This window comes from Pelobates fuscus, chromosome 7, assembly GCF_036172605.1.
Source record: "Pelobates fuscus isolate aPelFus1 chromosome 7, aPelFus1.pri, whole genome shotgun sequence".
In the NCBI taxonomy this organism is placed as follows: Eukaryota; Metazoa; Chordata; class Amphibia; order Anura; family Pelobatidae; genus Pelobates; species Pelobates fuscus.
The window spans coordinates 68704244-68719547 of record NC_086323.1 but is presented as its reverse complement, the minus strand read 5'-3'; the positions used below and the strand labels follow the sequence as shown (position 1 = coordinate 68719547).

General features: G+C 39.6%; 1 protein-coding gene across 4 annotated transcripts in view; it reads right to left on the bottom strand.

Moving 5' to 3' along the window:
* Positions 1-15304, bottom strand: part of CDC7 (cell division cycle 7) — a 40052-nt gene that overhangs the window by 9608 nt on the left and 15140 nt on the right. For all 4 annotated transcript variants that reach the window (XM_063428379.1, XM_063428382.1, XM_063428380.1 and 1 more), the window contains 3 exons: positions 9646-9818; positions 8108-8190; positions 2105-2254 (listed from right to left, as the gene is read on the bottom strand). In XM_063428379.1, coding sequence (XP_063284449.1) covers positions 2105-2254; positions 8108-8190; positions 9646-9818 — 406 coding nt within the window. The remainder of the gene's footprint in view (positions 1-2104; positions 2255-8107; positions 8191-9645; positions 9819-15304) is intronic.

The following is a 15304-nucleotide window of genomic DNA, read 5'->3' as shown; positions in this document are numbered from 1 at the left end:
AGAGCCGCTTTAAAAAGGGCGTAATAGTACGCCCTCCGGTCTTAAGGGGTTAAGGACTGAGCCAAAAATGTACATGTTTTGATCAAAATAAAACGTAAACAAAACATGGAATTTGACTACATGTCTGTTAAACTGTAATTCACCTTTTTCATATTAAGTGCACCCACACTTATTATATATCATTTTATTCAGGTGAAATAGGGCTTTCATTTAACATCAAATATTTAGCTATAAAACAATTTAATATAAATAAAATAAAAATGGGAGAAATTAAGAAATTGTTCTATTTTTAGTTCTGCATGACTTTTTTTTAATTTTTTATTTTGTGGTGCAATTATTTTACATATGCTTTTGCAATGCGACAGCAGTGGTATCAAGAATAGTAAAGAACATACAGATACATGGCATATATGATTACTGCACACATTTTTAAAATTAGTAAATTAAGTAACTGAGTCACAGGCTTATCCAACATGTCTAAATTACTTGTAGTGAGTCGTCTTCGTGTATTATCCAGAAATATGGATGATCATGCTAAAGTAAGTTGTATCCTAAGCTTTTAAATCAGGGAAATGATTAGGAGAACTAAGGAGTGATGTATGTACAGTGCTCGTTATGCTAGACCGCAGGTTCTACGTTATGCTGACTAGGTGCACAGTGGTTAAGCAAGTGTTACGCAAGCTTAAACTAAACTGACAAACAAAAGTGCTACACCATCTTAATTAGAAAGGTTTAAATCTGGAATGCTAGATTAATGTGATGCCACGGCATCGTCAGACAGTATTATCTTGGGATGTGTGGCGGAAAGGCCACGACCGGGTAAGGAGCGATTAGTGCTCTCCAGGTAGATTTAGTCGCAGGGTCAGCCCGTGCCACCTCAGCCCTCGCCATCTCTCGTGGCCGGATCGGTCAGTCCTGGGTTAAGGCTAGGACGGGGCTGGAGCAGTATGTTTCACTGTCGTGCTACAGCCGCTGCGTTCTTTGTGCTGGCGGTTGGTGCTGGAGGGGGTGAGTAAGGTTTCTCGCCGCCGTATGTCCTGGGGCACTCCCCTCTGATTGACGCTGTGAGTTTGTTGCCATCGTTTTTTCAGATTCCGTCACTCAGTCGCTGTACAGATTCTGTTCCGGCCTGTTAGCTGCCCGCTGCTCTGGTTTGTGAGGCAGCGTTGTTTGCATGGGTCGTGGTGTGGACTGCCGCCATTTTAGGTATGCAGAGTCTTGTTGCTTCCTCCCTCCAGCGTCCATCCGTGTACCGCGACAGGCTTGTGCGGATGCCGTGGTGGACTGTGATGACCCCCGACGGTCCACAAAACAAATACTGGCCAAAGTTAGCTAATAGTTTCTTGCATTTTTCACACACAAACAATAATTTGAACCCCAATTTTGGCGAGCAGGTAAGTCCCCTGGATGGCGTGGAGGTGCTATGCTGCCTGCCGGAGTTTAGAGCCGGGTCCTCAAGGACCGAATAGCACGCCAGGCGTCTTTAAGGGGTTAATGTAAAATAAAAATAAGAGTGTTTCTTTTATAGGACTGCCTGTATATTGTTTTTATGAAAGAAATTACTGGGCTCAAGCTGTACCTTTACAGCATGGAATATTATGCAAATCAATAAACAAAATACACAGCATAATGCAAAGGAAATGTTTAGTTAGCTACTGATTATGCAAATACTCACAAATGTAGTCTCATACAAACACAACAACTAAAGTGCATTTGATAGGCTTAGGCCCAAATTCATACAGTGTTTTACCAGCTCAGCCAATTATTGGCCTCCTATTATCTGTATAGTTGCAAAACAATACTAAGGGGAAATGGAGGAGATAATAAGAGGATAGTGAAAGGGGTGGGGGGTCATATCAGCAATTTAGCGCACCCTGGTGTCTACTTACAGAGGTTGATATTTACATAGTACTTCTAATGTAGAAGTTACTTTGTGAAACTAGATGGTTTGGCTAAGGGAGTGGGGTTATGTGTAAACTAAGTTTTCGTGTCTTATATTTAAAGTGTTAAAAAAGGAAACTGACATAATGTCAGTTGCATCCATTTTACACTCTTGAGCAGATTTTAATTTAAAATAAATAAATACAAGCAACAGCTTACTTACCAAATGTTTTTGCTGCTTGAATTGTCTCTTTTGAACCGCGAATTGTCATTATTTGTGCCAATGCATTCATATCATCTGGAGCATTGAAAAAGTGGTATCTACCACTAAGCAGGGAAAGAAAGATGACGCCTGCAGACCACATGTCAATAGCTTAAAGGGAAAAAAAAGATGTGTTATGATTTTGACATATTTGCATTGATGAACCCAACAATGCTTGCTCTGAATTTTCTAACTGAAAAGCACTACTACTGGGAGATATTTTTCTCACGTTTAATCTAGCTTATCTGATTACTGTCACATAAGCAAAACACAGAAATCTCTCTTATCCATTTGTATCAAGAATAATATAAATGGATAAGATAAAAAAAATTTTTAAAAATGGTTTACTTTTTGTTTTGTGTTTTAAGAGTAATTAAGACTAGTAGAAAACTCTATATAAATGTGCAAACTACAATACAAATCTGACGGTTTTCTTCCTGTCAATTTTATTGCTAACAAACACTAAATAGCATTTTGGAATAAGATGGACAATTAACAATCACACAAGGCTTGCAAATGGCAAGTGTATTAATATAAAAGGGTTACAAATTTGTATACCAGTATTTTTACAGTAAGACTTAAAAACTTGGCAGTATCTTAGAACAGAGATTTTTATTTAAAATAGGATGTTGCATTCATTTATAGGCAAAATGAGTACAACTGTAGCATTTGTTGTGGTACAGACTATGTAAAACCATTTTTAAAATATATTCGCTTTGTATATTCATACATGTAGTATTAGAGGTACACAATTGTTGGCATTAAATGCATGTAATTTAATCTACCCTACTTCACCACCAAGTGATTTTCTTTATTTCAATGCTTTCAAATGACAAAACATCAAATTTGAGTATACAATGCTGTTCAGCAATTATTATCTTTGAATAAAATTATGTAAATTCTTTGTTCCTTTCCAAAATGTGCAAAGGATTTCCTGTGTTTTTACAATGGAAGTTCCCAAATAAATAAAATAATAATAAAAAAATACCTCTATCTTCTATAGGAAAATGACTGAATATTTGATAACAGCTACATTTTAAAATTTTATTTACACATATTCATGTTTAATTTTAGACAAATTAAACATTAACGTGAATTTGTGTTAACAAAATTATAAAAAGTTCCCCAAATTATGCAAAGACTCCAGACTGGGACAGTGCCACTTTAAATCCTCTTACCTCTTATTCGTCTTCAGTAGTGGTCTTTTCTGCAGGAGTGTCCATCCTGAACAAGTAGTTGCACGTATTTGGTATGTAGGTTATACTCACGCAGATTAATTTTGTATTCTGGTTGCATTTTTAGGAAACTTCATTCCCAAAGAGCCTAACTAGCTTCTTTTTACCACAATGTGGATATTGGATCATTTTTATTAATCTGTTTTTGTCACAACTATTTTATAGGACAAAACAATTATTGTATTTCTTCCTACAATAGATTATTCACAAAATGATTGTAAAGGGTCAAATAATTTGAATTGTTTACATACATTTACATATGTTTTTTTTAATATATCCCTGAGCAACATTATAAACAAAGTTGTTGTTTAGTCATATGACAGTTGCGCATGCCAGCTTTCAAATAAATAAAAGACCACAGTGGTTTAGTGGGCTGAACCTAATGCCCATGAAACATATGCAAAGATAAAATGACATCTTGCAGATGTTTAATGGTAAACATCATATTAAAAATGCATGGACCGGGGGCGGAGCCTAACAGCCGAGGCAAACGGAGGCACAACTTTGAAGTTCCGTACCAAAATCGGAGAAATCAAGCCTAATCGGAAAATTACCCCCACCAAACGCTAACCACACACAGGAACCCCCCCAAATTCAATGGGACGCAAAAATAAAAAAAGACGCCAGACAAGTCAGCCCCAGGGCTCACAATTGGGTAAATGTGGCGGCAAGCATGCGGCCTGAGTGAAGCCAATATGGCGGCTGCACAGATTTCTCAGACAACTACTCAGAGGGAGCAGACGAGGAACCCCAGATCCAAAGCCGAAGGCAAAGCCAAACAAAACAAAGACTGACCATGATGCCGACCTAGTAACCGCCAGGGTACTAAAAACCCTAATAGCAGACTTGCAAAAAAAAATTCTAGCGGATGTCACCGCACTACGGGGAGAGCTACAGAGCCTAACGGGCCGAATTACTGTGCTGGAAGAAACTTCTCAAGACCAGCAGCGCACTATTGCCACACTGCAGAAAGATATGCGGGATCTGAGCCGCAAAAACACGATGCTTGAACGGCACTTAGATGCCCAAGAGAACATGAGGAGGAGACACAACATAAAGGTCAGGGGGATACCGGAGGGGCTGCCGGAGGCAGATCTACTGCACACCATTAAACGCCTTCTGACTACCATACTGCCCGCCGTGACGGGCTACTCCGATGGCACCAATAGACCTCTTCCGGATCCCGAAACCCGCCAGGGCCCCAGCAACGAGAGACACTATACTCACCTTTAATAGTGGACTAGACAAAACTACAGTCCTCACCGCCCTCCGGGGAAAAACCCCCATGCAATTCGAGAATGAGGAACTAACCTTTTACAGTGACCTGTCAAACAGAACCTTGGCGTTGCGCCGAATGCTCCGACCCCTCACTGCCACACTCCAGCGACACACAATTCCATATTGCTGGCGGTCTCCTCACATACTCCTTGTGCAGCAGGGTGAGACAATCCACCAAATTTACAGTCCACAGCACCTCTTCTGCAGACCTTGAACCTTACCTGGGATTCACTCCCCCAAGACGGCCTCCAAGCCCCCACCACTCCAGCACACAGCTGGGACCCAATGAACAGTGCCCCATTCATACTGAGAAACACCACACCGGTCACCTATGCGTCGGTCACCACCTGAACAGAACCGAGGCGCCTACGCTCCAGCCCCGGAGGCGCCGCTGCTCAGCTATCTTGGAATACGGCACCTGCCCTTTACGGGAGCCCTGTACCATCCTGGACCCAAACGATCTCTATCCCCCGAAACGAGCTATTGCCCCCTCCTGATGCCTATGCTTCTACAGGGGCAGAACTGGCTGTCTGTTGTGCATTGTTTGCCTTGTGGCCCCACTCCTCCGTGGTCAGTTACCAGCCACGCTCATTTCCATCCTCCGATACGGTCACTCAGCCGGGGTGGATGATCAGCGGAAACACCTGGACTCTCGCAAAAGTTGCAGAATTTTATTGTCTCTTGCGTTACTGTTTTAACCGAATGCTATCCAGCACTGCACCCAAAAACACAACATACCACTTCACATGAGATAAGCATTACTACCTATAGCCTAACTCACTCTCACACAGGCTACACAGGCTACACAGCACACGCTGTGCCTACACCCTACTCTCTGTCATGCAGTTTAAAAAGCCTGATGGGCATAGTGCTGCTGTTCTACCCCCCCCCCCCCGCTTAACAACTTGCCACAAGCACATAAAGCACAGATCACCATCAGCAAATAGACAGGCTGACGACAAAGTCTAGCGAACACTATCCTGTCATATCCACTACCAACACATCACTACCACATACATCACCTACTACCCACTTCACGACTGTATAACTAATTAGCGTGCCTAACCTGCTTGTTCATCTCAAACCTAACTACTATTCTGACAATTTAAAAGCTTAGACAAGCCTGCTACCTATGTCCAAAAAGTTAACCTGTCACTCTTACATAGCTCATACCATGAGTGCACAGTATACTCATGTTCCTTAGGGCATTTGCCACGCAAGTTTCCCTTACCATATACCAGGCTAAGTAACCATTACTCCCCATATTTACATAAAAGCTAAACCTTACATTTTATTCATCTGCTCGGATATAACTAGCCTAGACCCACTATACCATAACCAAAGAGCCTGATATTACTTACGTTGACTTACATGATGAATGCTTACCTGCAGCTTATGATATATTGTGTTATCACCAAGTAGATTAGCATGTTTATCTAATGACAACCTGTATTTTACTCCCCCCCGCCCCCCCCCCCCCCCAAAAAAAAAAAAAAAAAAAAAAAAAAAAAAAAAAAAGGTGCACAACAATCCTTACGCCATGTAACTACCTATTGTTGAACGGTCTCCTGCAGCTACTGTGGCGTAGCAGACCTAATTGTTCTTTTTTCATGCACAAACAAAAATAATTTAAAAAAATAAAATAAAATGCATGGACCCCCATTAAAGGCATATCAGGGCATTTTACAGCTACTATATCTAAATTGGCTATTAGTAATTCTTAGCCACAAACATCTGGAGACAAGAACAGAAAGATAAGGATGGATAAAAGGGGCTTTGGTCCTGTGAAGCAAAGTTTTAAGAGACATGGTTTACTCTTAACACAAACCTCTGATGTGAGATAGTTCCCCATCTTAGAGCAGTATGAGAATATGTTTAATTAGATGTAGTGGAGTTGAGAGGGGGTTGAAAACAAAAACGGATGCGGCCATGACAGTGCCGCTTTAACCTCTTAAGGACTGAGCCAAATGTACAGATTGTGATCAAAACAAAACCTGGAATTTGACTATATGTCTGTTTAGGCGTATTTCACCTCTTTCATAATATGTGCACCCACACTTATTATATATCATTTTATTCAAGGGAAACAGGGCTTTCATTAAACATCAAATATTTAGGTATGAAACAATTTAATATGAATAAAATATTTTAAAAAATGGGAGAAAAGAATTTTTAAATTGGTTTTAGTTCTACGGGACATTTTAACTGTGAATGTCACAATACTGTTTGCTTTTACTGCAATAAAATACACATATTTGTATTCAGCGATGGACTTTCGGCCTGGGTTGTCAGGCAGTTCCAGCAAATTGTAATTAATAAAATGACATATATATATATATATATATATATATATATAAAAAATACCAAAGCCAGGCACTCCTCCGTACTTTTAGTTCTCCAAGTATTATGGGCCCAGGTGCAATCCCGCGTTATATATATGAATAGGTAGTGAAGGGAGCACACTAGGTCTTGAAAATCGTGCAAAAATATTTATTGCATTCAAGAAGAATACAACGCTGTGGTACAGAAAATCAACGTTTCGACCCTGCTGGGTCTTTATCAAGATCACAGTGATCTATGTGATCTTGATAAAGACCCAGCAGGGTCGAAACGTTGATTTTCTGTACCACAGCGTTGTATTCTTCTTGAATGCAATAAATATTTTTGCACGATTTTCAAGACCTAGTGTGCTCCCTTCACTACCTATTCATATATATATATATATATATATGGGTATATGTATATAGTGATATACACGTGTATAGTTATGTATATAGATATATTTATTATTTCGTTCTAGGTGTATTTTGATATATATTTTAATTTTAAAATACAGTTAGAACGAAATGACACATATTTAACGTATTTACATATTTATTATATATATATATATATATATATATATAAAATATGATAATTATATTTAATCAATATCACTCTACGTTTATTTTGATAATTATATATAAAATTAAAATTTTTTAAACGTTTATTTTTTTTCAGGCAGCAGGGGGAGTACCTGTCATTCCAGGCACTCCCCCTGCACCCCTGCAAGATTGCTATGGACGGCTATGCCGTCCATGTGATCGTGAGGTCCTCACGATCATATGGCCCAGGGGGGCCGGAATGGAAGCAGGAGGACTCCCTGGGATGCCAGGTGAATCCCCCCACCGCGATCGCCGGCGACGGGGTAAGTACATAGGATGGCTTGGGTGTTCTATGCCGCCCGGCGGCGTTTAGAGTCGGGTCCCCAAGGACGTAGAACGCCCGCCGTCCTTAAGGGGTTAAGCAATGTTTTGGTAGTGTTGGGTCAATTTTGACAGGCTTACCACAGATTACTAGAAATAGAGATTAGTTTTGACATTCTTTTGCAATATATTATCGATGTCAACACACATTGTATTGCAGGATCATATTGACATTAATGTAGGATATAATATAAAAGAATTCTTACCAGTAGTTTGATTCGGACACTTTGTAAGGACTTCTGGAGCTCGAAATCCTGGAGTGCCAGCCCTCGGGGCAACTTGTCTGCTCCTTTAAATATAGATTATCTACATTAAAATTAACGCAAGCCTTGTCCTCTTTTTGTACATAAGTAACCAAGTACCAAGACCAATAGATGCAACACATTTGCTATTAAGGATTTTTTTGGCATTGTTTCTGTGTGTTCATTCTACCACAATTTCACCCTGTTTAAAGTGCTCCTGTACACACACACACCCATATACATACAGACGCAAAATACAGCTTTCTTTTGATACCCTACATGTATACATAACACAATATAAAATAAACTTTTTTCTCAGATAGATATGAATTCTCGACCCTATAGTGTTAAACACATGTAGCGTCACTGGCCATACTTGCACCCCCTTAAATAATAAGAAAACTCACTTTTTTCCTAGCCCAGTGCGTGTCTGCACCCCTGATTCACCTCCCTGGCTGCTGACATTAACAGAATTGATGATCTCAGCCAATTACAGTGCTATGTTGCAATGCTGTGATATTGTGGAGGTTCTTTGTGATATATACCATTTTCCCATGTACAATCATTTAATTATGTACAAAAGGATAGCTTGGGTTGCATCATTTGTAAATGATTTGACAGACTACAGGCAGATGGTATCAGGGGACTCCTGAAACAATGACCACTAGACAGTGCATAATGCAACTTTAGTATATTAAAACAAAATAAGACAAAGTAAAACTACATGCTCTTCCAGGCTGCTCACTGTTTAGTAGACATGCCCCTACTCGCGGTATAGCGAGTAGGGGCATTGGGGAGATTTTATTCTCCTTTATACTATTATGGGGGTCATATTGACCCCCATAGAGTGAGGGGGGGACCTGGGGGGCTTATGAAGTGGTGGGGAGCATGCTCCCTGCCGCTTCTGTCTTTACATATTACAAGGAGGGAGCTGCAAGCCGGTAGCTCCCTCCTTGTAATAAACTGAACGAACAAACGAACACTGATACACAGTGTTTGTTTGTTCGTCTGATTTTTCTATTCATTCATCTGTCTGATGAATGAATGAATAGAGGAAATTCCCGTTCGCATGTCCAAGTGTTTCACTGGGCATGTGCGGGAATCTCAGTGCTATCTAGTGTGGGCAGATGACGTGTCCCACAGGGACTTCACCTACCCACACAAAGATGGCGATGCCCTGAATATAGATCGGGGCAGAAAATACAGATTAATAAATAGGTAACTTGGGGGGATATGGGGCATTTGGGGGTGACTAGGGGGTCAATTGGATGTAGTGGAGGCGGGTTAAAAAAAAAAAACGGGATTCGGTATAACAGTGCCGCTTTAACTGCTTGTACAGTTGAGTTGCTACCACAAACACATAGGTGTTCCCTATTCTATAAAATAGAGATAATGTATCTTGCTTATGCTTGACTTTCTGCATAGCACAATAAAAACAGTTTCTAGCAGTTACTAATTTTGTTCAGTGTGTTGAAAAAAAAGCAAAAATCTAAATACATTACCTCCCAAGGCAAACAAAACACACTTGATTTCTTGCAAAACATTCACAAGGCGTGCTGGCTAGGGTGGAGCGAACAGATTTCTTGGCTACACCATCACTTGGAGGTTTTGTAGGAATAGTCTTTTTTGGTGCCAACTTTGCAGATTCCACATCTATCTTAGATTGCTTAATAGCCTGTAATAGGAGTATTAAATATATGACAGTTATACATGACAGTTTTGGAAAAGTAGCATAATTAGTAGGTACATTCCATATCTTAAAATGATTTACATTTAATGTTAGGAAGAATCAAACAATAACAAGTAACTACAACTATTAAAGAAACCATACCTAATAAAAGGAATGGACACAGTGCTGGAGACATGAAGTTCCATTTCCTCAAAGCATCCAATATATTTTGTGGATCATAACCAAAACCCTAAAAGAACAGCTTCAACCCTCAATTAGTTAAGTGCAAAATTATGTATTTCTTCATAACAAAAGACACAGACTAAACCACTGGGGGGGAGGGGGGAGGAGGAGGGTAAAAGATAGGGAAACCAGAAGCACCAAAAATAGAAATGTGTAACAATATATAAGAAAGATTAAATTAAAATAGCTGCTTCACACACTAAAAGTGTATACCTCCAAACAAAATAAAAACACAACACAGACGATAACTACTGGAGCGTTTGGAATCTGTTTTCATACTCAATAAAACAGTATTGGTAAAATGAAAAAGTGTAAAAAAACAAATATAGTTTTTACTTTGAAATGGTGTTTTTAACAATAAATATAATGCTTATAGTTAAAAGATATATTATATAAAAAAAAAAAACTGTGTCAATAAACAATGTGCGAATGTTAAAGAATTTTTAAAGTGTTACCCTCCATGATATACTCAGGTAATACTTGGCTGTATGAACAGAGCTTCAATTGAATAATTTAAACCGTTAAATATAAAAATAATAAAATAAAAACACAATAGTGCAAACGGTCTAATATTTAATATATACACTCTTTGCTAAAGTTTTCCAGTGTATAATGGATATATGAGGCCATCCACATTATTTGTTTTTATGTTTCATCTTTGAGGTTTAAATTATTCCAGTGAAGATCTGTTCATACTGCTAAGTATTACCCACGTATCACAGAAGGCAAAACTTTCAAATTCTTTAGCATTTGCACATTTTTATTGGAACTTTTTTCCTGATATAATTTAACTATTTATTGTTCAACACAGTGTTTCATTGTAAAAAAACATTTTTTTCATTTTATCAACATGGTTTAAAATGGAGTAGCAGGGATTATAAACAACCAGTGTAACACGTGCTTACTGGCCCTTCATGTAAGGAGGAGTTTGAAGCGGAAATGGTCTTTTTTGGTGTTCCACAATTGCGATCCGTTCAGCAAGATATATTCGATTGATAAACAATGCAGACACCTAGCAATAGTTTCAAAACGTGTAACCCTGATAGGGTAGGGGGAAAAAGAAAAATATTCTAATCTCCAGGACTATACTATTAATGATTCAATCTCTAAGATGGTGTTGGACTCATGCCGGATTTGGTTATTTAGCATGTGTGAGAACTGAGTCATCAAAATATACAGCTTATATAATATAGTGGACAACTTAAGTCAAAAAATCCTGTTCATAGATAAGGTTTATGATCCACAAAGAAATTAGTTTCCACTCTACTAGCATAGACATTAAAAAAAAAAAATTTAAACTTAAAAGCCAATCCCTCTGAATATATCCACTTTAAAAGTTCCTAATACAACAAACACATACCCAAAAGAAACAGTTGCATTCATCACACATGAGGAGCATAAAAGCTCTGTAAACCATAAGGCAGATGCTAATAGCTTACATACAGCCTAATTCACCATTTAATGGACTGGGCTGTGTGCTGCCATTGGCAGAGCAGGCAACCAAATGCACATGGTGTGTAGTTTTGCTCTCTTTACGCCCAGAACTGATGGTGCAATAGTTACAGCTGCAGTGATTTATCTTTGCAATTATAAGCCACTCGCATACTGAAAATTGTGAAGGATAGTGTCTGCGCCATTAACTTTGCATATAGTTAAAGCTAAGATGGTGCTTAGACTGACCCTTTAAGGATGGTTTGATAAATAACATTTTTTCCACTTTCCTTAATACAGAAGAAGTTCCTGAAACTATAAGAAAATCGCAAATTTAAAAAGTTGGGGAAATGTCTGCCTTCAAAGAAGGTGTCATTTCTTTTGTACAAAATGAAGATATTAGGAAAAATAACAACAATAAAAAGTTCCATTACATTAAAGGGAAACTCCAGTGCCAGGAAAACAATCAGTTTTCCTGGCACTGTGGGTACCCTCTCCCTCCTACCCCCCAATCCCCAGTTGCTGAGGCAGTGACGATATCCCTCGTCGCTGTCTCCTCCTCCGCGTCGCTCCTCCTTCTGATTGCGTCGGCCGGTGGGCGAGACTGATCCCGCCCACCGGCCGAGGAGACCCAATGTGCATGCGCGGCATGCGGTCTCCCCACAGGAAAGCATTGAAAACGAATTTCAATGCTTTCATATGGGGAAATGAGCGACGCTGGAGGTCCTCACACAGTGTGAGGACGTCCAGCGACGCTCTAGCAAGGAAAATCCTTGCTAGAAATCAGGAAGTGACCTCTAGTGGCTGTCTAGTAGACAGCCACTAGAGGAGGAGTTAACCCTGCAAGGTAATTATTGCAGTTTATAAAAAACTGCAATAATTACAGTTGCAGGGTTAGGAGTAGTGGGACTTGGCACCCAGACCACTCCAATTGGCAGAAGTGGTCTGGGTGCCTGGAGTGTCCCTTTAACATGTTAAAATGCAGAATCTTAATTACAAGTAATTTGTCAAGCAGCTATCAAATTGCCAATATGCAGGGAAAAGGAAAAGGTTCTTTGAGATTATACACAACATGCTCCATGAAAAAAGTTAGCCGATATAAAATACGATAATCTCAAATTATAGATCGTATTAATGTGCTTTTTCATGGTGCTATATTCTCATGATGCATTTATTCTAAAGTTAACTTCAACAAAAGTACCAAATGCATAGAAATCAAGATCAATATTACATATTTACTAAATTTCCAAAACAAGGAGAAAAGGGCTACATCACATTTTATTCAATGGAGACAGACATACACACATACACTAAAGGGACACTATAATAGGCACAAAAACGTTGGCTTAATGAAGCAGTTTTGGTGTACAGATCATGCTTTATTTTCAAAGATTTATTTTTAATACAAGAACATAACAAAAGGGAACCACTGGGAAACCAAATAACAGTACCAAAGCAGCTCCAAGTGGGGTTAACCCACAATTCAATAAAAAAAGACAAATAGACCCACAAAAAAGCGCATGAGTCCAAAATGGAGATCCCTCAAATAGATAAATAAAATAAAAAATGGTAGAACAACTTTATTAGAATATACGACAATTTGAAAAATTAGAGTAAGACCATACTTATGCACACTGAAAAGCCATGAGGCTGTGGTGCGTGATGGGGGTTAAACACTGTGCGTTTAGATTTCAGACGGTATTTATGAACCAACCATTTCATAGAAGGAGCAATTCACCAGGGTTTTAGACAGGGATAATCCCTGATGCTGCAAAGAGCCAAACAAAAAGGTCTCAAAAGTAGGTTTTAAAGTTATTTGAAAAAACTAACAATAGAGACTGCTCTTCTGGTGATATATACCAGGTGGAAAAGGTGGAGTGAATAAATATAAAATAACAACCCACTTGTGCACAATGTACAACCACAATAATATTAGAATAGCAGATCCTACATTAGAGAGAGATGAAAACCAGTTTCCAATAGATGTGTTTAGATAATATGCCCCCAAAGTTGTTTGGAGTAAATCTTACATGATTATACTAAAAGACCCCTTTTAGAATCTACCACAACAATATTTGGATAAGTAGGAGGGACTAAATAGTTGTTTAATAGTTGTCTGCCCCAGCAAGTTCCATTTAACCTTTTTAGTAAGGGCGATTATTAATAGGGTTAACCCTCCAACCTCCCTTAAAATTTTATACCAAGGTGTTATCCCCCATCAGCGACCAATCTAGTGAATCAAAAGTGCTGAAATCATACATTAAATAAATGTGAAGCAAAAAAACAAACAAACAAAAAAAAAAAAAACTATGATTTGAGCACTTTTTAATACACCAGATTGGTTGCTGATGGGGATCCCATTTGAAAGTGGCCGACCACCAGTCCCTGCCGGAAGGGGGAGCGAGAGAGTTTGGAAAGAGGGAAAGCAAAGCAATGAAAAAAAAAAAAAAAAATAGGAGGGACGGGATTTTCGATCGAGTAGAGGCGTAGGCCCTGACACCCAGCTGTGGAAACTCCAAATAGCGTAGAGGCTTTAGGCACCACTGACAACCCAAGGGTCCCCCATATGTCAATGAAGGATTTGTAAGAGTCGTGAATTTGTGCTGTTCATTTGTTGAGGTTGTACGTCTCTGTAATTTTCCGTTTCACTGTTGACATGTTAGGTATGCGTTTGTCCTCCCACAGTTCACCAATCACACTACGAGTTGCAAAGGTGATTCTGGCAGTGAGTACATTGTGGTCAGTGCAATCAAAAGTGAAGACATTTGGCCCGACTGCGGCAAAGCAATGCCGCTTTAAATGAGTCGATGGCGCCGTGATCTCTGAGCTGTATGTATAAAAAGTGGTCGGAGGTTCCCAGGGTCTCTGGTTGTGGGAGGTCGGAATATTGAAAGACATTGCCCTGGTGGTACAACAGTAGGAGTGTGGAGATGTCCCCTTGATCAAAGCTGTGGAAGAGTTTAGGGGTCATGCTAGGTGGGAATAATTTGTTGTGGTATATTGGCTTGACTGGCGACAAAAAGGATAGGTTGAATTTGATTTTAAATTTGTCCCATAGAAACAAGATATGAGAAATAGCTGGACAGGTGGGGAGTTGAAGGGGTCAGTGTTCACAAGTAGGATGGGAGGGGGTCCCATCCAAAGATATCGTCTGCCAGATCCACTCATCTTTTTTCTCATAGTTGAGCGTGCCACTGTTGAACATGTGCCAGCTGGGCAGCATGGTAATATTCGGTGAAGTTAGGCAGTGCTAAACCTCGTACAGTTAAGCTGCAAATTCGTGGTCTGACGTTTTTCCAAATGATTTTGTCTATGGCTGCTTGCAGATTTCTGAAATCTGAGAGGACCAGGGGGATTTGCAGTGTTTTTGAAAAGGTAGAGGAATCTGGGGGGTAGCTTCACCTTTATCGTGGTCACGCATCCCAGCCAGGACACTCCCAGTGAATGCTATCTCCGCAGATCTGCCAGGGCAGTGTCAAGAATGGGTTTGTAGTTAAGGGCATAGAGTTCCTGTAGGTTTTGTGAAATCCGCATGTCTAGATACATGATGACTCTTGTGGTAATCTTGAATGGTAATGTTCTGTGGATGGCGTGTATTTGGTTGTCATCCAGGGCTAGGGGCATGAGCTCTGATTTGTTAAGGTTGATCTTTTACTCAGACATATTCGCGTATACGGTGAGTAGGGTCAGTGTAGCTTGAATAGAGGGTTTGGCATAGAAATTTATGGTGGGGAAAATTGTGATGGAAAACCCCTTCCACCTGAAGTCAGTGGATAGTCAATGCATTGTTAAACACAGATCTGCACACCAGTCAAACC